The sequence below is a fragment of the Misgurnus anguillicaudatus genome, chromosome 24 (assembly GCF_027580225.2).
Source record: "Misgurnus anguillicaudatus chromosome 24, ASM2758022v2, whole genome shotgun sequence".
NCBI classification, from domain to species: domain Eukaryota; kingdom Metazoa; phylum Chordata; class Actinopteri; order Cypriniformes; family Cobitidae; genus Misgurnus; species Misgurnus anguillicaudatus.
The window spans coordinates 48,617,146-48,644,194 of NC_073360.2; the positions used below are offsets into that span (position 1 = coordinate 48,617,146).

At 42.0% G+C, this 27,049-nt stretch overlaps 1 protein-coding gene across 1 annotated transcript in view; it reads left to right on the forward strand.

Moving 5' to 3' along the window:
• The window catches only part of LOC129437205 (protein NLRC3-like), a 578,808-nt gene extending 552,357 nt beyond the window's left edge, over positions 1-26,451 (forward strand). Inside the window, exon 7 of the mRNA XM_073862478.1 lies at positions 26,159-26,451. Coding sequence (XP_073718579.1) covers positions 26,159-26,336 — 178 coding nt within the window. The 3' untranslated portion in view covers positions 26,337-26,451. The remainder of the gene's footprint in view (positions 1-26,158) is intronic.
• Positions 26,452-27,049: the final 598 nt, after the last annotated feature.

The following is a 27,049-nucleotide window of genomic DNA, read 5'->3' on the forward strand; positions in this document are numbered from 1 at the left end:
ATCTCGTGTATTGGTTTATATATTTTGTGTGTGTATGTCTCTATGTGATAGAATTATTATTTGATGCAAATAATTCTAGCCGGCTCAGCCAAACTTTATCAGCTCAATTTGGCTTAGGAAATTATTGGCTGGCGGCAGCTGAACTTCTAAATGGTGGAAATGGCGGCGCCTGGCGGCGGCTTCGGGGTCTGGTAAGGATGGACAGAGAGCAGCTTTACAGGATTATTGTGTAGCTTTTTTGTAAGTGTGGTTATATTACTTCATTTGTTTAAGTAGGAATCAAAACTTAGGTGGGACAACATTCTTAACATGAACCTATGTGGAGAAGAGCAATTAAAAGCTGTTTTTAAAAGTAACAGGTGCACTTTGGTGTTAAATGGTGTTGACGTGCTCACCAGAATTCATCTACAAAATGTACAAAAGGTATGTTCATGGTTAATTAAGCAATTCATGGGTACCAAAGACGTCACTTCTGCCATAACCGCCACCATATTTGTGTCCATCTTGGCAGTGAACACATATCTAATGCACTAAATGATCACATTATTAGTGTAATTGAGGGCTTACCAGAGACAAAATACTGATTTTACAATCTGGAGTTAGATGTCGGCTGCCAGTCAGTCCCTACAGCTGTTCTCAATTGCAGAAGAGAGGAAAATCAACAAAATGTTGAATTTTGGGGATTTTGCATTATTTGTCATATTCTGTATTAAATATTTCCAGAAATTAAAAAATGTCTCATAAAATAAATAAAATATAATATCTGTCATTATAAATAGAGTAGACAACTTGGTGAATATTTTTGGCTTTAATTTACTAACGTGAATGAACAATCCCTCTCATAGCACGCTGTATCCTGTTACCATAACAGCCCTGCACCCCACAGTTAACAGTGAATCACATCTTCTGAGTACACATAAAACCATTATCTCTACTATATTTCTGAAGTTTAATGGTAAGATATAATGCATTATTTTCATTACGATACACAGATGAAAAGTCCTCATGAAACCTGTTTGGCACACCTGCTGTCTCATATGCAGGGATCTGATGAAGCAATATCAAAATGTATTACAATGTATTGTTTTGTAGTTCTTAAAATAAGCAGTGATGTATTAAGACCTTGTGGTGCCCCCGACCCACCTCTCAAATGATCATGCAAGAATCCACTTAATAATTTATAAGATTTTGTAAGAATTAGCAATTATTACATTTCACGAGGAAACTATCAATATAAACATGTCACTTTTGTAAAATTGAACACAACAAACAACTCTCTAATCTAACAAATAACAACATCTGTAGTTAATGTGCAACTACTCAGTGGTGTAATGATACATCGCTTGTACTGAACAACACAATCAAAACAATTGCAGTGATATTATGCACAAATTCTTAAACAATTTACAATTGCACTTTTCTGGATTTTGACCAAACAAACTGGCATATGATGTCTTCAAAATCTATGTCCCTAACCAGTTCAGATTCAATGACAAGCAGGGAAAGTGCAGAAAGACGTTAATTTTTCACAGTTAGATACTGACATAGTTAAATACAGTCTTAGTGCAACAAAAACATTAGGAAATGTGTAATGACTTGTAAGAGACGGAAGCAAACGCAGGTGAAAAATATAACAAAGCTTATTAAATGTAAACAAAGAGAGAGTATTCAGAGTCAATGCGGAAGTAATCCAGTCCGGTGTTGTTGAAGGCAATGGTGACGATGACTACAGTGGAAGTTGGTGCTTTGAGTGCGACGTTGGTGGAGTGGTGAGCAGTGGTGAAATCCAGGCTGACACGGAACATCCACACGAAGACGACGACGACAATACACATCCAACTGTAACACGTAATCCAGAGCACACGAAACAACCAAGCAACACGGAGACTGAGCAAACATAAGAATCTGGCAGGGAACAGAAAGTCAGGTGAGTATATATGGAGATGATGTAATGATGAACAGCTGGAGCGAGAAAATCAACACACAGGTGAAAGGGATTGCTCTAACGAGCACATGGCAGGGGTAAGTGAACAACACACACACACAAACATGACACGGAGGAAAACAATAGATTTTCCTACCGTGACAGTACCCCCTCCCCTAGGAACGCCCCTCGGCGTTCCCAGCCTGCTTTACCTGTTGATTGAATTCATCAATAAGGCGGTGATCCGGTATGTCCCGAGCAGGAACCCACCTTCTCTCCTCCGGACCGTAACCTTCCCAATCCACCAAGTACTGAAATCCGCGTCCCCTCCGTCTGGAGTCCAGAATACGGTTAACCGAATATGTGGTCTCCCCATTAACGATACGAGGCGGAGGGGGAACCGGGGCAGGCGGATTAAGACGGGAAAAACCCGACGGGTGAACCCTCCTGTACGCAGGAGGAAGGCTAAGACGCACTGTTACCGGATTAATGATTTTGGTAACAGAAAACGGGCCAATAAATTTGGGAGCAAGTTTATTCGAGACGGAACGCATCGGAATATTCTGGGTTGAAAGCCACACTCTTTGACCGACGACGTATCGGGGAGGCTTCGACCGGTGGCGATCGGCCTTGGCCTTGGTGCGTGACCTTGCCTGGAGCAGAGCTCTGCGAGCTCTGGTCCAGGTGCGGTGGCACCTCTGGACTAGTGCGTTTGCGGAGGGAACCGACACCTCGGATTCAGTACTGACAAAATTAGGTGGTTGGTACCCTAAACTACACTTAAATGGAGACATGCCCGTAGATGACACCGGCAGAGAATTGTGTGCGTACTCCACAATTGAGAGTTGCTGACACCAGGACGAAGGATTCTTGGAAACCAGACATCGCAACACCCTTTCGACGTCCTGATTGGCTCGCTCGGTTTGACCGTTGCTCTGGGGATGAAACCCGGAAGAAAGACTAACAGTCGCCCCTAGCAATTTGCAGAACTCTCGCCAAAATTTGGACACAAACTGGGGACCCCTGTCAGAGACCACGTCTGTCGGGAGGCCATGTATTCGGAAGACGTGGTCAATGACAGCTACCGCTGTTTCCTTGGCTGATGGTAATTTGGGCAAGGGAATGAAATGGGTCGCCTTCGAGAACCGGTCCACTACGGTCAAAATCACCGTATTACCCTTAGAGGGTGGGAGGGCGGTAATGAAATCTAGCGAAATGTGGGACCAGGGTCTCGAAGGGACAGACAGCGGTAAAAGTAACCCATCTGGAGGTCGATTGGAAGTCTTACCAACGGCACAAACCGAACAAGCCAAGACGAAGTCGTGGACGTCACGAGCCATACCAGGCCACCAAAATCGTTGCTTGACTAGAAACCTAGTTCTACTAACCCTTGGGTGACAAGCAACACTGGAACCATGACCCCACTGGAGGACGTCTGACCGTAACCCCTCCGGCACAAATAAACGGTTCGGTGGGCAGCGAGCCGGGGGCGTTACCCCTTCTAAGGCTGTCAAAACCTTCGATTCGACCTCCCATCTGAGCGCGGAGATAATGATTTTCTCCGGTAAAATGGGCTCGGGAGTAGCAGTACGATCGGCACGCTCAAAAAGACGGGATAAAGCATCGGGTTTGATGTTTTTGGAACCCGGCCGGTAAGAAAGTGTAAAATCGAAACGACCGAAAAACAATGCCCACCGAGCCTGCCTGGAGTTAAGTCTTTTGGCAGTTCTAATGTATTCGAGATTCTTATGGTCCGTCCATACAATGAAAGGTACACCCGACCCTTCAAGCCAGTGACGCCATTCTTCCAGTGCTAGCTTGACCGCCAACAACTCTCGATTGCCAATGTCATAGTAACTTTCGCAGGAGATAAACGATGAGAATAATACGCGCAAGTATGAACCTTTCCGTCTGAGGATGCGCGCTGGGACAACACTGCTCCTACCCCCACCTCTGACGCGTCGACCTCCACTATGAATTGACGTGAACGATCAGGGGTAACGAGAATGGGAGCTGAAACAAAGCAGCTTTTCAGTTTGGCAAACGCAGCCTCAGCTGCGTCTGACCACCTGAACGTCAAACCAGGGGAGGTCAAAGCGGTCAGAGGTGCGGCTAGTTGGCTGAAATTGCGAATGAAACGCCGGTAAAAATTGGCGAACCCCAGAAATCTCTGCAGGGCCTTGCGAGACTCTGGGGATGGCCAATCCACCACAGCCTTAACCTTCTCAGGATCCATGCGAACACCCTCAGTCGAAATGATGTGTCCTAAAAAAGAAACAGACTGTGCATGAAAAACGCATTTCTCCGCCTTGACAAAAAGCCCATTCTCTAGCAACCGCAGAAGCACTCGTCGTACGTGTTGCAAATGTTCCTGGAGAGACGAAGAAAAAATCAATATGTCATCCAGGTAAACATATATGAACTGATCTACCATGTCCCGCAACACGTCATTAACGAGTGCTTGGAAGACTGCCGGCGAGTTCGTGAGACCGAAAGGCATCACGCAGTACTCAAAATGGCCACGAGGGGTGTTAAACGCAGTCTTCCATTCATCCCCTTTCCTGATGCGAACCAAATGATATGCATTACGTAAGTCCAATTTAGTGAAAACGGACGCTCCCTGCAACCTCTCGAAGGCTGAAGACATCAACGGCAAAGGATAAGTATTCTTTACCGTGATGTTGTTCAACCCTCGGTAGTCAATACAAGGTCGCAAAGATCCGTCCTTCTTCCCCACAAAAAAGAACCCCGCCCCCGCTGGAGATGAGGAAGGGCGAATGAACCCCGTTGCCAGAGAATCAGAAATATATTTCTCCATGGCCTCCATCTCCGGAACGGACAGAGAGTATAACTTGCCCTTAGGCGGAAACGTACCTGGCAATAAGTCTATCGCACAGTCATAGGGACGATGAGGAGGAATCAGCCCGCGACTTACTGAACACCTCCTTCAGGTCGTGGTACTCCGCGGGCACGGTAGACAAATCCACTGCTTTCCCCTGAAACACAGACTCAGAAACAGAAACACAAGCAGAGACAAGACAGGACTTATGACACTCCTCGCTCCAGCTGGTAACAGAACCCAGTTTCCAGTCAATTCTTGGGTTATGGGAATGAAGCCAAGGGTGTCCAAGAACTATGGGGGAGAGAGCAGTGTCAGTAATAAAAAATGAAATAGTCTCTGTGTGGTTTCCGGAAGTGATGAGTGTGATAGGTGCTGTGGTGTACTTGATAGTGGGTAACTGATGTCCATTGAGGGCGAAGGGCGCAATCTGGTGGGTGAGTGAAGTGAAAGGTAACTTGAGCTTACGTGCTAGTGAGCTGTCGATGAAGTTGCCCTCCGCCCCCGAATCCAGAAGTGCGTGCCCTGAGTGCGACATAGTGGACCACCGTAGTCTCACCGGAAGGAGAGTGGATGTAGTAGAGGTCTTCTGTGCGGAGATCCTGCCCGATAGTAGCCTCTGTTTTACTATCGGGCTCGGTCTTTTACCGGGCACCTCTGGCATTGGTGACCTGACTCGCCACAGTACATACAAAGACCCAGGGATCTCCGCCGCTTCCTCTCCTCCCGGGGTAACCGAGCTCGACCCACCTGCATGGGTTCCGGATCTGAGAGACCACTGGCGGAAACTTCGTTGGACGGATCCGTGGACTCCGCTTGACGTAGGGACGGACCTTGAGTCTTCCTTTTGGCAGCGGTGGAAAGGCGTGCGTCAACCCGGATCGCCAAGTCCACCAACCCGTTGAGCGACTTCGGTAATTCCGCCGTGATGATCTCTCGATGGATCCGATCCGCCAACCCATGCAGGAAATGATCCCACTGCGCTTCCTCGTTCCACCTGCACTCCACCGCCAGGGTACGGAACTCGATGGCATAGTCCGAGACCGACCGCTCCCCCTGCTGGAGATCCGTGAGGAGACGGGCGGCCTCCCTCCCGGCGACGGAGCAGTCGAAAACCCTCTTCATCTCCTCTGCAAGCGAGGCGAACGAGGAACAACAGCTGTCCTTGTTTTCCCATACCGCCGTCCCCCAGAGGGCAGCCTTGCCAGAGAGAAGCGAGAGCGTAAACGCCACCTTTGTCTCCTCGAGGAAGAATGACCGGGGCTGTTGGGCGAAATGTAAAGAACAATGAGAGAGAAAAGTACGGCAATAGTTGGGCTCACCGGCGTATTTCTCCGGGATAGGAAGTCTCGGTTCCGGGGTGAAACTACCCCCTGGAGGTGAAGATGGTGCGGGCGGCATGGGTGGTGCAGTGGGAGGCGTGATGTCCGGAGATCGCTGAGAGAGCTCGGAAACCTTCGCCACCATTACCTGGACGGCCTTCCGCATATCTTCGATGGTCTTATCCTGATGATCCATACGAGCCAGCGATCGCTGGAGAAACTCCTCCAACGCGGAGATTGGTTGACCACCTGCTGCTTCCATGTGGGCCAGATTCTCCTGTAATGACTTGTAAGAGACGGAAGCAAACGCAGGTGAAACATATAACAAAGTTTATTAAATGTAAACAAAGAGAGAGTATTCAGAGTCAATGCGGAAGTAATTAGTGCTGTGTTCAAAATATCGATACGACGATACATCGTCATGGACGCCTGCCGATGCACGCATCGATACAGCACCTTCCGTATCGATTCGGATGCACTTTTGAAAGTAACATAACAAATCACTGTTGATCCGTGATGCATATGGAAAGGACGCATGTGTCCCGTGGAGTGCATACAGTTAAGGTAGCGGGGTATACTTTCACTTTGCGTGTCTGTCTCGCTGGCGCACGTGTCTGCATAGCGAGCCGCGTACTCCTGCTCTCTCTCTCTCTCTCTCTCTCGCGCGCGCGTGTATTTAAAATCAACGAGTTCAGTATGAAAGCGCAGATATCTTATAGGCTACCGCAAAGGGCTTTATTAGCCACTGTCTTATAAAACAGTACTGACGCATTTGAGAAGAAACACGACAAAGATTTCCATGTGAAAGTGTACGTCTAGAGAAGAGATACAGAGCTACTTCAAACTATAGCTATCACATTAATAATCTGATTCTACTAAATAGTATTAACTCTGACTGCATGTTTTTAGATATATTCATAGATATAGAATAATTAAGTGAGAGACAAATATAATGCCTAGAGTAAGGCACTATCTTTGTAAAATTGCTTTTAAAAAAACCATAAGCTAATAAATGAATGGCAAAAACACAACTGTTACAACACTGCTAATTCAATGTACAATAAACAGATAATAATAATGATGTTACTAAATTCTGAACAAAAAATGTAATTCAAAATAGGCTTGTATCGTGATGCGCATCGTATCGGGACCCTTGTATCGGGATACGTATCGTATCGGGAAATTGTTGGCGATACGCAGCCCTAGAAGTAATCCAGTCCGGTGTTGTTGAAGGCAATGGTGACGATGACTACGGTGGAAGTTGGTGCTTTGAGTGCGACGTTGGTGGAGTGGTGAGCAGTGGTGAAATCCAGGCTGACACGGAACATCCACACGAAGACGACGACGACAATACACATCCAACTGTAACACGTAATCCAGAGCACACGAAACAACCAAGCAACACGGAGACTGAGCAAACATAAGAATCTGGCAGGGAACAGAAAGTCAGGTGAGTATATATGGAGATGATGTAATGATGAACAGCTGGAGCGAGAAAATCAACACACAGGTGAAAGGGATTGCTCTAACGAGCACATGGCAGGGGTAAGTGAACAACACACACACACAAACATGACACGGAGGAAAACAATGGATTTTCCTACCGTGACAAAATGTTGTCTTTAGTCCATTCTGATCAACAATTTACAGCAGCTCTGCAGGTGAGGTCTGTCTTTACTAAAATGTCTGAACTGAATCAGTTCATCAATCAAAGTTTTATTTAGGTCCACTGGATAAGTGATGACAGTTTATCAGCCCTTATGTGCAATTCACTTTCTGTACAGTCCTTACAAAAGAGAACACAAAAAAGATCTTAGACCTCTTTGTAAGCATCAATACGATTGGCCAGGCATGATTTTAGTCTGTCCAAAATTACATAATATGACTCGACCTTAAATCTCTGACTTACATCAGTAAATAATACTTCATCTTCATCAGATGACTCATCCACAAACCGCTTTCTCTTTCATTTGTGGCAAACGTCATATTGATAAATCTGAGTAACACAGAAAGCATGAACAGATTCATCTACCTCAGCAAACTGCTCTCGTAGTGCCAACATAAAAGTGTAATGACTGCAATAGTATAACAGCAGTGGATAAATCCATGTCGCCTTTTTGCAGATGAACGCTTGTTGTCTTAAATCTGTTAAGCACCCGGTTCCACAGTGTAGTCATTATCGTCGTTTCCAGATTATTTATCTTACCAGCGAGTGCGGCAGCATCACGTCTTGTGTCTGCTTTTTCATTCCAATCTGCAGCAATTTTTGCAAGCGTTTTTCTAATTGCATTGTAGTTGACAATTTGACAAGTCCAACCCCAAGTCTCGCACCATTTTTAGTACACACTCGGCAAGGCTTTCACCTGTGTGGCTATGGATGGGCTCAAATCCAAGGAATCTTTTTAACTTCTCTTCCCTCCACATTAACAAATCTAAAGATAAATGTCAACTGATCAACATGGGAGAGGTCTGGTCTTGGCCTCGATATTTGTTTTGCTCTGTTTATTAAAGCAAGCATGTTACGTCTGTGATCCGCACTCTTTCATGGTCGGATATCCTCTCAGGATGTTTGCAGTCACAGAAGCCTGTAATAAATGTATGATTTTGTGAGGAGAAAAGTTTGCATGAATAGCAATAAACCAATCCAGTTGACGGGGAGTACTGTAGCCATTCCTTAGGAACAATTTAGTTGTTTTGGACTGTAATAATTCATTTATAAGAGAACGTGTTCTTCCCCCATTCCATAATCTCATACAGATGTTGGATATTTGGCAGCTGATTCTGATAGACTGCAGCTCCATGTTGTATACTCTTCCCTCACTTTTTCTGTGATGAACCCCCACAAGGCCAGATCACCAGGAACAGCAAACCATTTATTGTCCGTTTCATCATCCACCTCAGTCTGGGTGTAGGAGTTTAAGTCTAGCTGTTGGTGGATTGTTTCTGGATGCCGCGGCTCATCAGGTGCACTTTTGTTTATTTGATCGGTGGGGTCTCCGTCAATAATTGATTGCTCAACAGAGCATAAATTTAGATCATCTTTAGTGCTGCTAACAGACTGCTCGGCACCAGAGAAAAAAACAGAGGCGCCGTAAGGGGGGATGGGGGGGTTGATATGATTCTAAGGGCCCATGAAATTTTTGGGGCCTCAACCAAGGACTGTGCCGCACACACAATCCCCTTAAGCTGAGTCCTCTTAGCTCTGCCCCGTCTTTACTCTGCGTTTTAGCACCTTCTTTAATCCACGGTCTCACAATGCGCGTGAACTTCAGAAGAGAACAAGGTGTGTGTATTTAATGCTAATTTCTATGATATCTGCATATGTGCACTTCCTTACTATAAATGCAGTTTACACAATGTGCCGCTGGAGCAATACAATGCAGTTTTCTTTCCACTGTAAAGTCTTCGCTCTGTTCACCTCAGTTTAAAAAAACACAAAGTCATTTACGTTCCCTGTTTTATGTTATGATTCTAACGCGAAGTCAGCCCTTATAAACTGTTTTAATTAACGTAGCCCGTATAACCTAATTAACATAAACTAGAAATGCTAGCGGTTACACACTACAATGTTTTGTAACGCAATATGCCAAGGAAGGATTTTTAGGCAGTTGAGAATCGAGTTGATTGTGATAAAACAGAAAAGAAACGAAGGCTAAACTAGTCCAGTTATTAAAGCTTCTCACCTTGCAACAGCTTTAAGAAATCAATCTGTCGTAATCTGTTATAGTTGTTGTAGTTTGTTAGAGAGATGGAGACGTTTATCTACAGTTGTCTTTCATTTCATTTTAGAGTCCTGCTGATTAATAAACAGTCTGAAGAATCATTTACGTTAAGAGTATAGCTGTTTTCTCAAGTTCACGTTAATGATCTGTCGTTATTTTTGCTTTAGTGTAGCTGCTGGTGTGTGAAACTTGTTCTTCACCTTATAAATAATGCTAATAATTATAATACAAGCTTTGGTCAAGCATTTTTGACCCAGTCTTATTTGATGCATAAGGTAACTGTATAGAAAAGATGCATTGTTGTTGTTCGCCATTTTTAAATGTTACAATAGCTGTGTCTGAAACCGCTCCCTATCCACTATATAGTGCACTATATCGGGTGTCGGCCATTTTGTAGTGGTGTCCGAAACCTGAGTGAACAACTTCATTCCCACATTCATTCACTACTTTTTACCCACAATGCACTCTGATTTTGAGGGTACATTCGATGTACACTCGTTCACTCATATTTCCCATGATGCAACAGGAGACGAACGCGTAACTTGAATCAGCTGAAGGATATTCTGACAGTAAACACCAAACATTTTCTTGTTGTCAGTTATTTTCTACTTTTTGAAAATAAACAAATGAAAAATAACTGCGTTATCTTTTATTTAAAATCTTATACACATTTTTATTTAACAATAAATAAACAGCAGTAAATAAATATTATAAGCAGTTGTTTTGTTCTCTTTATTATCAACTAATACAATAAACATGACAAATGTAAGAACAGTAAGAAAGTAAACTTTACCATTTCACAGCACAATCAATAAAGCCACACAGGTGTTTTTGATTAATCTCTGCGACAGCTCTCTGACGCATGATATTTGCGTCAGTGTCCGAAATCGCTCACTCATTTTCATTTGCTTCTTCCCCATATAGTGGACTCAACTGTCATTCCCTATATAGGGAATAGTGAATGAGTGAACGAGGGAACGGTTTCAGACACAGCTAATGTTATTGATGTGTGTAGCAGCTCCAGTATACAGTATGTCACTGAGATGGTCTCTGAAAATCAGACTAAAGTCTCAAATCTTATTATGAGATAAAAGCATCACAGTTTAATTTCAAGCATTAATTTCACTATGATTTCAATCGCTGACATGACATTACTCAGTCAACATTAAATATATCAAGTTCATATTTTCACAAAATGTTCTTTACATTATGTAGGATGATTTTATGTGGAAAACAGTAAATCACAAAGAAATACTTCAGCTGGGTTTTCACAAGCATGGTCACAATTATCTTTAATCTATGTTTAATAATGTTGCATTTTCTCTGATTATTTGATTAATGTACTGTATTTTTCAATTACATTTACATTGCGCAATAAATTATCTTAGCTGCAGACATTGTAGGTGTCTATAAATACTGTTAATTGTGGTCAAAACAATAGCAGCAGACAAAGATTTTGAATAGCTACAGTAGGTTGGATTGTATGTTTGGTGCGAAATGGGTATGGTGGGGGGCCGACCTCATATTCTTTCATAGGGCCCAAAATTGCTAGCGGCACCCCTGCCGCCAACAGCACAACATATCCCGGGCATATTGTAATCTTGTTGTGAACCTCCTGGGAGTGTTTTATTGATCTTCATCTGGTAGTTGTGGCTGCTGTGACCATAAACTATAGCAGTCCGCTCCTGCTGTGTTCACATATGACTAAACAAACTGAACCAAGGAGAAAAAGCAGCAGGTTCTGAAACATAGACTCAGGTCTGAAAACACCCTAAGATGTCCTCAGACAAATATTGTTTAAAAGTCAAACACAAAATTTATAAAAAGTTTTGGTCCACTTTAAATGTTGAATGGTGAATTTTAATTTAATCTCAGTAATGTATTTGATAACTGAAGCTGATTTTATTCAACATTCATCACAACACTTTAACTCTTACTGAAAGTCACAAACATAAAACATTAAAATTGAATTATGATGAGAAAAAAAGTAAAAAACAAAATCATTCAGAAATAAAAACAAGAGAAAATTTAGTGATGTCTGATGAGAGAAATCTGATTTCATTACTGTATAAAAAATAAATCACACAGTTAATATAAACATAAAATGATGAAGTTCATTTCCTTGTAAATCTCACTGATGTGTTTCAGTAAAACACAAACGCACATAAATGAAACTAAAATGAAAATGTTCATAAACACTAAATGATGACAGAAGAGAAACAAATTCAACTCAATGTAGATTTGATCTGTGTGTGAACAAACTGTGTGTCTCTGTTCTCTACAGGTTGTTTAATTGTAATATCACAGATGAAGGTTGTGTTGCTCTGACTTCAGCTCTGAGATCAAACCCATCACACCTGACACATCTGGATCTGACTGGTAATAATCTAAGAGATTCAGGAGTGAAGCTGATCTCTGATGTACTGAAGAATCCTGACTGTAAACTGGAGATACTGTGGTAAGATCATCTCTCTGATAGTCACACATGTACTGAGGTTTAGTTAAACATAAACTGTATGAAAAAAACACACTAAAATGTATCTGGGCCCGGTTCCCCGATAACGTTCACTCTTAGCGCGCTAAGAAGACTCAAAAAGATATATCTTACCAAAGTTGTTTGTGTTCCTAAGTGTGTTCCCCGAAGTGTCTCTAGGAAGTTTCTTAACACGCTGCCTCTAAGTTCGACGTAACAATGTCGCTGTCCCAAGTGAAGGTGCTGAATTATTTGCGATTGATCGCTCAGGGATCGATTTTCCACTTCACGCGTGGTGCATTACGACATTAAGAAAGACAACACGTTATATACAAATGGAACATTACTCAAATTATTCCAGTAACATTTATTTTAACATAGTTTAAGTTATCCGTAAAATAGACTAATAATTAAGTTATCATATTGTCAGTAATATAGACGAAGCGGGTGTCCCTCGCTAATCTTCCCACCCTCCTTATCCCGTTGTGCCGCTGACATGGGTTTAACTTTTAAAATGACTTTTAAAAATGATGATATACACTTTTATACTAATGGTAAGGTGCTTAACAATCAGAATTGATTGGCAAGCAGCTGCAGTTACTTCTGTTTAATGCGGTTTTGCTTACCATTAATGTTTTCAATAAAAAGCAACCTAGTTAGATAGAGAATATGGTCTGAGAAGATCCAGCAGCTCCATAATGAGTTGTCTTGGGAGGCAACATTTTTTTTTTAGCCACGTCAGGCAAAATGTCCAAAGGTTTAGGGGTTGCCGAATAAAAAAAATTGTTTCGGAGTTACCGGTGTTGTGTTTGGAAGTCTGTTCCCTATGTTTCCCTTTAGTGTAGTGTTTTTATAGCGTTTTTATCACATTATACGTTTATTCTTTATATACATTGAAAGTTTTAATGGTTACTGAGATGTATATGTGTGCATTTATGTAATGTATCTTGACTGTTTTTGATTGTAAGTCAATTATTTTTACAGTATGAATCATATTATATGTATAATATATATTTATTATGTTTGGAAACATAACCGTTTTAAAACAAACAGTAGGGGCGGCACAGTGGCTCGCACTGTTGCCTCACAGCAAGAAGGTTCCCGGTTCGAGCCCTGGTTAGGGCAGGTGGCCTTTCTGTGTGGAGTTTCTGCATGTTCTCCCTGTGTCAGCGTGGGTTTACTCCGGGCACTTTGGTTTCCACAAGTCAAAAACACACAAGTTAGGCAAATTGGAGATACCAAATTGTCCCTCCCCCAACTTGTGTATAAATCAATGTTAGAATCTAATTCTAAGCAGGTCTAGAGGTATGAAAGTTTCTTTAGTTTTCTGCACTGAGGTAGCTCGATGAGGTCTGAGATGAGCAGCAGAGAAGTCTGATATATATCAGGGGACCATGAAAGACACTGACACCGAAATGCAGTTCAAACATAGACCAAAGTTTATTAGACATCCTACAGCTTATATAGGATACAGAAAGGAAATGCTAGTCACCTTGGGACCATTAGTCATAATCTTGTGATCAACACATTGAGCAAATCCGTCGAGACAAACAATCACGTGATAAATTAACCCTGCAAGCATGCACTTTTAGCAAACAATCCTAGACAGTTTTATGTTCTACCTACGTGCAAGGAAGTGGTGCTTAAAACAGAGAAGTTGGGTCTGGAACATGTCCTTAGCCTACCCTACTTGACCCAACCACAATCAACCTGCAGCAAAGCTAGAGGATATGGTGTAATACCTCCCAACATAGTAAGTGCAAGATCATCAATCATCAAGAGGAAAGCTCAGAGCTGGACAGCATATGTTAAACAATTATGTGAACACGGCATAAGCAGACATATACTCTAAACATGTTGCATTACGATATACAGTGTATACATTTGAAACCTAAGGCACAGGATAAAGTTGTTATGGGAACCATACCATAGGAAAGGACACCACTCAAAAGAAGGATGCTTCATATGCATACAAGCATAAATTTCATAGAAAGCAGGATATACATGAATATGCTCGGTTTAGATTATAAAGTAAATAGTGGGGGTGGGAAGGGGCATCTTTAGATTCTCACAATGGCCCCTTTGATACACGATAGTGGATCACAATTCTTCCCACACCCAGAAATTGCAATCGGTCGAGTTATCACTAATCCATTTACTCCAGATACATTATTTATGGCATGCATTGTTTGTTCTACACAGTTAATGTTACCCTCAATTTCTCACGGTATATAACAGGGTTATGGGTACACATCTGGAAAGCAATGGTTTCATATATACTTCAAGAAAATACATTTCCTAATTCCAGAAATCAAATTGTTACAAATAGTTTATTAAATTGCAATTTACTAAATTACCCCTTTTTTTCTTCAAGAAACCAAGACCTTTATTATTTAATTTTTTCCTATAAACTTTCAGATCACCATCATTCAAAATAAACACATATACCACAGCATATGATCTACGAATCCCTTTTGCAGGGTCGGTTGTGTGATGCGTTCGTTGTCTTCCATTACTCTTTGCTCTGCTTCCACAATGTGCTCGCTGAAGATGATGAAAGCTTTGGTCACTATACACGGTTCGAATCCTCTCGGCAGTGGAATTTCCATCAAGATCTCTCACTCGTTGTTCTCCGTTGGTCTCCATGACTAGCAGTCGTTGTCTGGGTTTGTCTCCGGTGTCCTGCTCCGTGGCAGAGTGGTACTTCAACCCTGAAGCGTGAATCCACTGTAGCTGGTTGTCAATCAGAACTCCCGTCTTTGTCACAGCCATCACTTTGTCTGGGCCGAGATATTTTGGCTCTCATACCCTCGTGGGCTTCAGGCTCCTATTTAGAACAACCTATCCTGGAGCAAAATGTAAGTTGGCTTTTCTGAGGGGAGAGACAAAGAAAATTAGTACAGATAGAGTTCAATTTCTCAATTATGGACACCACGTAGTCTTCTTGTATCACCTCCAGGTCACCTGGGGAAGAAACGCCTGCGCGGCCTTTGACCCACGGGGTGGGGAATGGCCTACCCATTAGTATTTCAAATGAAGATAATTATTTTGTTGAAGATGGAGTCATTCTTATTTTGGATGATAAAGCAGGTAGCAAATCTACCCATTTCTTTCCCGTTTCTAACGCAGCTTTGGTTATTCTCTGTTTAATTTTCGCATCCGTTCTCTCTATGACAGCTGCTAATTGTGGGTGATACGGGATATTAAAATGGCAATTAATAGTCAGCGCTTTAGCTAAAAGCTACGTTACTTTGGACACAAAAATGTCCCGTTGTCGGATTCAATTGTTTTCGGTATGCTAAAACGAGGAATAATTTCCTTTTTTCAAAATTTTGCGCATCCTCTATGGGATAAAAAAGATATTTCAAATTTCCAATCGGCAGTATGCGAATGAAGTCAATCTGATCATGTTAATCACTTGCACAACCATAGCAAGGTCTGTTTTGACATCATACTCAAATAGTGATTTAATTTGAGCTTGAGCTGCTTCTTTTGCAGCCTCATCTGCTCTTCTTGTTTCCCACAGCCTGGTCATCATTTCCTGATTCATGACCTTTTACTTTCACTATTGCCACTTCAGACGGTAGCTGTACTGCTTTTGTCAACCGTCATATCAAATTTGAATAAACTATAGACTTACCATCTGCTGTCTTAAAATCTCAGGCTTCCCATGTTTTTACAAAATTTAGAATACACATATTTTGAGTCGTGTAGATTGTGGCTTTTTCCTTTCATTAGCTCACAAGCTCGTAATAGAGTTACCAATTCTGCAGCTTGTGCTGAGTTGTAATTTAGAGCAAAGGCTTTAATAACCTCACCAGTATCCGACACCACAGCATAACCACACAGGTAGACACCGTCCGATGGCTTTGCATATAAGCCATCCACATAGATCTGACCCCCCCATCTAGGGGCGAGTCCATTAAATCGGCCCTAGAGGAACAGGAAGTGGTCAATTCAACAATGCAATCATGTTTTAGATCGTGCTCAGTCATATCTACCAGTCCCAAAACTCCCAGCAAAAGTGGAATTAATGTTAAAAGTGGGCTGGATCGTTACATTTTTGGTTGCCAACAGCGTAGCCTCATACCCAAATCGCCTCTGTGCCATCCTGTGTTGTGTAAAAATGCACCTACTTGATGTGATGTGTAGAGTCATTGACTGTGACAGCACCGTTCTCTCAGCCACCTGTACAAACAGAACATCAGCAGCCACTGCATAAAGACATTTCAGGCATACCTGTTACTACATTATCTAGTTTTCTAGACAGATATGCCACTGGCCTATAAGTGCAACCTTGTTGTTGCCAAAGGATACCCAGAGCCCCACCATTCGCCTCTCACGCATGCAGGTGAAAAGTCTTTGCATAGTTCGGATGGCCCAGAGCTGGGGCCGTATTAATGGCGTGTTTCAGTGCCATGAAATGAGTCTCTGCTTCATCAGTCCAGCATATCAGTAATGCAGGCGATGCCTTCTGATCAATTAGGCTCCGCAAATGTCCGTCATGGGCAGCACACTCAGGTTTCCATGAGTGACAACAGTTTTTTAATCCCAGAAAACTTTGGAGCTGTTACACAGTTCGTGGGAATTTCATCTTCCGGATCAGTTCAACCTGATCTGTGGAGGTTTTTTCGAAGACCTGGCATTAAGACATGACACAGGCATGAGAACTTTTGCTTGACCCACTGGAGCTTTTCTTTTGATGCTTTGAAACCAGCGTCCACCAAAATATTGCAGACGATAATGGAGGCTTTCTCACAGTTCTTTCCAGTCAGAGCAGAGACCATGATGTCATCGGTGTACTGCAGATTGCTACCCGAAGACAGCAAGTCAATCTTTTTTTTTTCTTCAATGTCTTTTTCACCGCAGCGGAGAGGACGGATGGTGATTTAACATACCCTTCTTAGTATTTGCGCCCCCTATCCTATAAGTCTAGCAGTGGCTGTGTGTCTGGATGCACTGAAACAGAGAAACAAAAGCAGCACACAAATCAGTGACTGAAATACTTTGCATGGTATAAAATTTATGACAGTCGGCACATCTGAAACAATCGGAGACAGAGGAATTATCAGTTTATTGATTGCTCTTAAATCTTGTGTAAGACATCATGTCTTTCCATTACCATTCACCACCAGGTTAATCGGTGTGTTGTACGGCGAGTGAGTAGGCATGAGGACACCCTGTTAACAAAATTGTAAATAATTGGTTTAATGTCATCTTCCTTTTCTTTTGACAAAGGATATTGTTTGATGTACACAGGTTTAAGTTTGACTTTGTATGGTTTCATATCAATGAAACCTGTATATCTGATTGAGTTCATAGGCATGGGTTAATCAAGGTGTCTACATCATGTGGTATGCGGGCGGCTACTGGGTCTTGGTCGGCCTTCTCACTCCCCCCCCCCCATAGGCAGAGGATCACTGTATGTCTGTAAACATGACATAAAAGAGAAAACAACATGAGAATCATGAAATTCCATTTTTAACTTATGCATAATGTCTCGCCCGAGCAAATTAAGACAAACATCTGGTATGATTTGAAATTTGTGAAGAAAAAATGGTTTGACACCTGGAGCTCTTACCTCCAGAGGTGGTGTAATGGGTCAGAACATTTCATTGTTTTGTTATGCCAGTTTGTCTGGTAATTACTGTCAGATAGTTTCTGATGCACTTGCTTTGGCTGTTGCATTGACTGTCTACGTGGTGGCGCCCTTGGAATAAAATTGCACCCCCTTTTGAACGACAGTCACATTTCATGTGGCCCCTTTGTCCACATAATAACACATTATATCAAATCTCAGTTTCCTTTCCGGTGCTTAAGCAAGCTTTTTCCCGTTCGATGAGACTTGCACTGAAAACATAGCATGTTCACCAGATGCATCAGACTCACAAATCAGTCTATTCACATTCATATCCAACAGATTTCACTTACCGGTACCTACGATTCATATTGTTCAACAGCATATTTGTAACAGCGCACTCAGACTTTGTCAATCGGTAATCTAGAATAAACTCATAATGCTTTAAAACGTGTGCAAAATTCAGAGGCAGTTTCATTTGGTTTTATCTTTCCGTTTAATGCAAATGATAAATACTGGCAAATGCCAAACCGTTTATCTAGAAAAACGCGCAGCTGATCAAAAAAGCATATCATGATATTCATGATCTTCCCGTGTGAGTGGATTGCGAGAGGCTGCAGTCCCCTCACCTCCAGTCACATGGTTTTCCCGAATCAGACAGCGGCACGTATCAGTTGTTTTTTTTTACATCGCTCTCCAATTTTCAACAAAATAGCACAAATCTGCCCCTGTGACGTGTGCATACCTCTTGTGAGATTGCAAAACATTCACGTATTTTACAGCAATTTGTGGCGACGATAAACTTAGGCTGTTAGCCTACTATTCGATATAAAATATGGCAGCGCATCTTGCGTTGGGGTTTTTCAATGCAAAGTTATTATATTACTAACCGCTAAGTGACGTACAGTTCAACATAAAAACCTCTATTATTTGTATACATAAATTCATCAGGCTTTTGCCTGGCCGTAGCAGAATCACCCATCTTCAACACAATGTAAACAAATAATAGCAGCAATAACAAGCAAACAGCAATAAGCACAAATAAGCAATAGACAAACACCCGGGTTTTTTCTGTGCTCCTCCGCTCAGCCTCAGTTATAATTTCGTACCGTTCATAGATTTTAGACATTCATTTGTCAAATCATATTGTAGAATTCAGTCATCGTTTTAGCAATTTATTATTTCAAAATTGCAAATTCAATTTCAGCGAATTAGTCCAAATTTTATTTGTTCACAATTTCATTCAAAGGGCATATGCAAATAATAGCTTTTTCACTGTTAGCTTATTTCCAATCAGCTTATTCAACACGGGCCGCACTCGTAAAATATACGATTAAATAACAATTTACCAACACCGCGATCCCAAATATACAGTGAGCTCCAGCTGTATATTTGACTTCGCTTCGATCCATAGTCTAGCTATGTAGCTGGCAGTATTCAACTCCAGCTATTCACGGAACTTCGTGTTCGAATTTAATCTCGACCAAATCCCTCTGTCCTTCGAAGCGAGCACCTCACTCGTTATATTCTGTAGCACCTGCTACCTGCCTTTTCGGCCCCGAGTGAATTAAAAATCTTGTCTCGAGTCACAAGACCGGACACTACAGGGGGTAAGCGCTGTATTTCAAAATTAGAAATATCGCAGACACTTACCCCTTTTGTAGGTCCTTCCCGATCTGCGGTGTTCGAATTTTCGGTCTCCGGATCTGTCGGAGGATCTCCCCCCTTTCGCCGGACGAGCGCCCAACTGTTAGAATCTAATTCTAAGCAGGTCTAGAGGTATGAAAGTTTCTTTAGTTTTCTGCACTGAGGTAGCTCGATGAGGTCTGAGATGAGCAGCAGAGAAGTCTGATATATATCAGGGGACCATGAAAGACACTGACACCGAGATGCAGTTCAAACATAGACCAAAGTTTATTAGACATCCTACAGCTTATATAGGATACAGAAAGGAAATGCTAGTCACCTTGGGACCATTAGTCATAATCTTGTGATCAACACATTGAGTAAATCCGTCGAGACAAACAATCACGTGATAAATTAACCCTGCAAGCATGCACTTTTAGCAAACAATCCTAGACAGTTTTATGTTCTACCTACGTGTAAGGAAGTGGTGCTTAAAACAGAGAAGTTGGGTCTGGAACATGTCCTTAGCCTACCCTACTTGACCCAACCACAATCAACCTGCAGCAAAGCTAGAGGATATGGTGTAATACCTCCCAACATAGTAAGTGCAAGATCATCAATCATCAAGAGGAAAGCTCAGAGCTGGACAGCATATGTTAAACAATTATGTGAACACGGCATAAGCAGACATATACTCTAAACGTGTTGCATTACGATATACAGTGTATACATTTGAAACCTAAGGCACAGGATAAAGTTGTTATGGGAACCATACCATAGGAAAGGACACCACTCAAAAGAAGGATGCTTCATATGCATACAAGCATAAATTTCATAGAAAGCAGGATATACATGAATATGCTCGGTTTAGATTATAAAGTAAATAGTGGGGGTGGGAAGGGGCATCTTTAGATTCTCACAATCAACTTGTCTGAATAAACTTGTGTATGGATTACCTGGTTCTCGCCATGAATATAGCCGTAGATGCTGGAATGGCGTTAAGAAATAAAGGTAGAAGAAGAAGAAAACAAACAGTAGAGAAAAAGAGCTATGGGCCCTATTTTAACGATCTGAAACGCAAGTGTGAAGCGCAACGCGCAAGTGAGTTTGTGGGCAGATCTTGGGCGCTGTTGCTATTTTCCCGGCGTGAGAAATAACTCTTGCGCCGGGTGCAAATCAATAAGGGGTTGGTCTGAAGTAGGTTCATTATTCATAGGTGTGGTTTGGGCATAACGTCAAATAAACCAATCAGAACGCTATCCAACATTCCCTTTAAACGCAAGGGCGCAAGTTCCGTGGCGGGTTGCTATTATTATGACGGATTTACCAGGCGCACGCCAGGAGCGGTTCACAGCCGAGGAGACCGACGTCCTTGTACAGGGGAATCCCAAGCTTGCCAGCATAAATCAGGCACGCCGTGTAACGGGAGGTGGATCTGCCTCAGGACCTGACGCCAGCAGAGGACATCGCTGCGTCCACCCTCACCGCTGAAAGGGTTTGGGGGCTTTGAAATCGGACCCAAGAAACGCAAGGTCCAACCCCAAAGTAGACTAACAAATCAAGTTCATATACATTAAGGTTTCTTATGAAAACATTTAAATTATTATTTACATAAAATAAACGTAATACAGCCACACAACAAACTTATGAAAATATTTTAATCGTTATTTGCATGAGAATTTTTTAACGCAGCCACACAATAAATAAAAACTATCACCACAATGCTCACCACTATGATTCCCCTTATCTCGTGTATTAATATTTTAAAGTGTAACAATTTATGATTTGCAAAAATAACTGTTGCATCTGTGTAGATTAGATGCAAAGTGTATGCGCGTTGTGCACGCTATACATTATTGTCAAGCATGCGCCCTTAAAATAGCATAATGAACAACGCGCAACGCGCCACTGACTTTAAACTTTTTTTTCTGGTCAGTGGCGCAATTGTTTTTTGAAACTGCAAAATAGCATCAGGGATGGTTTGCGCCGGAACACGCCTCCTTTTTTTGCGCTGAAACGCCCAGGGAGCGCAAGTTCATTTCCTAGTTTGTCGACGTGCGTCTGTGGAGGGAAAAACCCGCTGTGCGCCGTTGCAAAATACGAATGATACATGCGTCACTGACAAAGTCAATTGCGCTGGGTGCAAGATAGGGCCCAAAATGTTAAAAGGCATAAAACTGTCAAATATGAAATATTTAAAAAATTGTATAATAGAATACATGATATTATTGCTTTTTAGTATAACCAATTGAAATCTTTAATCTTTCTAAATAAATTATAAATGTAATGTGATGAAAACGCTATAAACATAGAGGGAACAGACTTCGATGGGGAACAAACACCGGTGCCATTTTTGATTCATTAGTTCTGATACCAAATAAAGTCAACTGCATAAATAGTCCTGTATCCATTGCAAACATATTTTATGCAGATACATCAGCAGTCTCATGAATAATTATGATGTTGTGTTGTTAGATTTCCCCTACACACCTGACTGACTCAAGTTACATAACCGTGTAGACAACACACACAAGACATTTATCCTCACCGGGTGTCCACAGAAGACAAACACTCAAGAGTCACACAACATTTTGTCCATTATATGAAAAATGAAAAAAAATGAAAAACTATGAATTTTTTTTATTCTTTGATGCATCATGATGTGGACGATTCTGAATCAATTCACAAATGTCAAGAATTGATTCTTAAAAGTTATTTTACAAAATAATAACGTGAAGTTATCAGAACCAAAAGGCGGAACTCAACTGCGGGAGCAGGGCTGCACATGGACAGCTTGAGAGCATGCACCGCACGAGCACCCACAGAGGAGCTTACACGAGGAGTAGAGAAAGAAAAAACAAATACATCTAGGGCCCTATTTGACTAATTCTACCCTGCAAGAAAACAAAATACATGTTGGGATGATCTTTCTCCGCCTTTTCTCTGTTCAGTGAGTGTCAGGAAGAAACAGCGCCTTTCATTTACAGACTCATCTGATGTGCTGATGTCACCAAGTGGCGATCTGGAAGGGCGGAACCAAAAGTGCGAAAGATCGGTTCCGCCCTGTGATGGTTCCGTCAGGATGACTGAGGCAAAACACCGGAATTCCCGGGGTTTCCCCAAACCTCGAAGTCAAGCCTGATATCGTTCAGGTGAGAGCGATCAACACAGCGATCGCTGATAGGCTGAAGAGGGGAGAAGGTTGGGAATATAAAGAGCTTTGAAGTTGTCAGATGGTGTGGTTGGTGGCACTTTGTGCATCCGTTGCTTATACTCGTTGCTACGGTGGTGATCGGCTGGGTTGACTCACATTTATCCCTCAGGGACGACGAGAGACTGGAGACATTGGAGTAAGGAAGTTATTGTGTGATGTGGATGTGGAGAAACAAACACGACGCTGTTGGATGTATATTGGGAAATCAGTTGGACAACCAAGCGTGAGTAACCAATCACACCAAACCGCTCTGTGTTGTTCAGAAGAGGAGTTACTGATATCTTTTTGGGGGTGTTGAAGGTTACCGGCCCTGCGGAGATTGAATGTGTAGGTGAGCCGAAGAAGTAACCAGGAGGCATAGTGGGGCGTTGTTGAATATATTTACCTGTGAAATCTTTTTTCTTTCTCTGGCATGTACAACGCCCAACCCGCCTCTCGAGCAGCCCAGACCTAGGCGGCCAAGAAACCTTTTACCTCTGTCTCCACGAATGCTTTGGAGTGTATTAAAGGCCCAGTATTGTGAGTAACCTACCTGTGCAGCCTTTCACGTACCTGTGTTTGTAGCAACGCCTCGAAGAGGACCAAGCAGTGTCAGTAGAGAGAAACCCTTTACCTCTGTCTCCACGAATGCTTTGGAGTGTATTAAAGGCCCACTATTGTGAGTAACCTACCTGTGCAGTATATTCGCTTACCTGTGTTTGTAGCAACGCCTCGAAGAGGATTAAGCAGTGTCAGCAGTGAGAAACCTTTTACCTCTGTCTCCACGGATGCTTTGGAGTGTATTAAAGGCCCAGTATTGTGAGTAACCTACCTGTGCAGTCTTTCCCGTACCTGTGTTTGCAGCAATGCCTCGAAGAGGATTAAGCAGTGTCAGCAGTGAGAAACCTTTTACCTCTGTCTCCACGAATGCTTTGGAGTGTATTAAAGGCCCAGTATTGTGAGTAACCTACCTGTGCAGTCTTTCACGTACCTGTGTTTGCAGCAACGCCTCGAAGAGGACCAAGCAGTGTCAGTAGAGAGAAACCCTTTACCTCTGTCTCCACGAATGCTTTGGAGTGTATTAAAGGCCCAGTATTGTGAGTAACCTACCTGTGCAGTATATTCACTTACCTGTGTTTGTAGCAACGCCTCGAAGAGGATTAGGCAGTGTCAGCAGTGAGAAACCTTTTACCTCTGTTTCCACGAATGCTTTGGAGTGTATTAAAGGCCCAGTATTGTGAGTAACCTACCGGTGCAGTATATCGCTTACCTGTGTTTGCAGCAACGCCTCGAAGAGGATTAAGCAGTATCAGCAGTGAGAAACCCTCTACCTCTGTCTCCACGACTGCTTTGGAGTGTATTAAAAGCCCAGTATTGTGAGTAACCTACCTGTGCCGTATAGTACTTACCTGTGTTTGCAGCAACGCCTCGAAGAGGACCAAGCAGTGTCAGTAGTGAGAAATCCTTTACCTCTGTCTCCACGAATGTTTTGGAGTGTATTAAAGGCCCAGTATTGTGAGTAACCTACCTGTGCAGTATTTCACGTATCTGTGTTTGCAGCAACGCCTCGAAGAGGACCAAGCAGTGTCAGTAGAGAGAAACCCTTTACCTCTGTCTCCACGAATGCTTTGTAGTATATCGAAGGCCCAGTGTTGTGAGTAACCTGCCTGTGTAGTATATCACTTACCTGTGTTTGCAGCAACGCCTCGAAGAGGACCAAGCAGTGTCAGTAGTGAGAACCTTTTTACCTCTGTCTCCACGGGTGCTTTGGAGTGAACTAAAGGCCCCAGTGTTGTGAGTAACCTACCTGTGCAGAGTGTAACTTACCTGTGTCTGCAGCCGTGCCTTGTGGTGGATTCCCTGCGTCCAGCGAGGTCGAGACGGAGTGACCTGAGAGCAAGAGAGAGACAGAAATAATGGTCAGATAAGTTGTGACCCGGTGCTAGACCAACATTGATTGTGCTTTACTTGTTTTTGCCTCCAGGAGGAAGCGGAGGGCGCCACGGGTTCAAGAGAAACAAGGAAGAAGACCCTTGGCCCCCATCCCCTGGTCCAACTCGTCCTGGAAGCGAAGAGATTGTTTTTAAGCTGCCCTTCCCCTTTTGCCCTTCCCTTTTTAAATATTTAATAAAGATTCCTTTTAATTGTAGTATACTCGTCTGTCTGGTCATTGGGGTGGTCTTGGGAACCTCCTCGAGGTGGAAAGTAGAGAGGGGCGTGGCCTGTTAGCTATCTCGGGTCTGCCCCGGCCGTGACACTAATAGCGTTTCCAAAAACATGCCGCTAAATGTTTAGATATAGATAAGAACATGAATATACTTCTGTAAAAATATGCACATCATTTGTTATTGAGAAGGAGGCGCTGGGTGCGCTGCATTAGATAAATACAGTAATACTGGCAAAATCACTGTGTATAATGATGATGATTAGACGATATGTTAGTTACAGTTCGATATGCCGGTTAACATATTAGTTATATATGTCGATTCTGAATCGATTCATGAGGATCCAAACGATTCCCACCCCTAATGAACACAAACACTTGAGGAAATAAGATCATGTGTTCAACCTGACAGACTCCAGTCAATGTCTTTGAATATGATTTAATCACGACCGAATCCTCCTCATCAGAAAGAATACAAGAGTTTATATAGAATAGATAAATGACAAAGCCACATCATTTATCTCTAATATGATTTATTCTTCATATCTGCAATTCAGAAACTCCTCTCTGTTACCATGCAGACAAAACCAAATTTAACTTTCTTAATGACCTCAGCTTTAACAAGTCATGGGGTTTTAAATTGAAATCATTCAACCACACATACTTCATCTATTTCAACACATTTTGTTGTCAAAAGCATACAGTACAAATGTTCAAACCTGTAAGGAAAAGACATGTTAGTTATAATTAGTTATGATTCATTTCAATTTCCTTCACAACGTGCAACAAAACTCCTCTGTTAAAATGTCAGAAAATGTAGTTTGGTGTTTCTTTGATGAAATCTTTGCTGATATTATTGTGTATGAAGAGTTTTTCTCCTCGTCGTGTTGTTTTTATAAAGATGATTAAAAACATTGATTCATCATTGACACTGACACACACATTAATAATGTTTTTATAGATTGAGTGAAATTGATCTTTAAACACTGTAACATCTTTAAATGTAAGATCAGAGTTATGTTATCTCCAGCTGATATTCCTCCTGTAATAGAGGAAGATTTTTACATCAAATACCTGATGAGAATTACAAGTGTGAGTCATGAACTCAATACAGATGTATGAAGAAATGTTCATGTGGTTTAGGACATCTAACACTAATAGTCAGCTGTGTGATGGATTTATTTGACATTTAAACACACAGTGTCTCAGTTACTGAGGGATTGAAAGAGGAACATTACATGAAGAGATGGAGGTTAGAGATTTGTGGACAAACTTTGTAGTTTTGGATAATTCACATAAAGTCTCTGTTCTCTACAGGTTGAGGAGGTGTAATATCACAGATGAAGGTTGTGTTGCTCTGACTTCAGCTCTGAGATCAAACCCATCACACCTGAGAGAACTGGATCTGTCTCATAATAATCTCACAGATTCAGGAGTGAAGCTGATCTCTGATCTAAAAGATGATCCACATTATAAACTACAGACAGTACTGTGAGTAGAGCTCATTTAAATAAATGTTTAAAGTAAACTCATGCAGTGTCATTTAAATCCTAGAATATAAATATTAGAAATAAATGTAAATTGATCTGCTGCTGTTATAGGCTGTGTATCCTTTAAACCCAACAAACAGAAAATATGAAGTGTACATGAACAACACTTGATGCTTTGTCAGATCAACAAAATAAGAATTCAATCCAATGTCTGAGTCTGTTTACTAACTGTGATGTTGAGTTTGTTCACTCCAGGATTTAATACTTTTTTTTTTATTTATATAGCACATTTCTTAACAGCCACATGGCTGACCAAAGTGCTTTACAGTGCATCTGACATTACACACACACACATAGACACAGTAAAAGAATAATAGCAGCAAGGATAAGAAATAAAAGTAGATAGACTGTTAAAAAACACGGACAGAAAAATATAATAAAATACACAATTTAAATAAAAGTGTTCATAATAGACCATAAAATGAATAAACATGAACCCCTGGGCAATCATAAAAAAGCTAGAGAGAAAAGATGGGTCTTTAACCGGGACTTGAAACTAGAGACGGTGGGTGCCATCCTAATTTCTAAAGGCAGAGAGTTCCATAAGCGCGGGCCAGCCACAGAAAAGGCACGCTCTCCTCTGCGCTTTAGCCGTACACGAGGGACCACTAGCATAGCCTGGTCAGAAGAACGAAGATGTCTAATAGGGGTGTAAAGA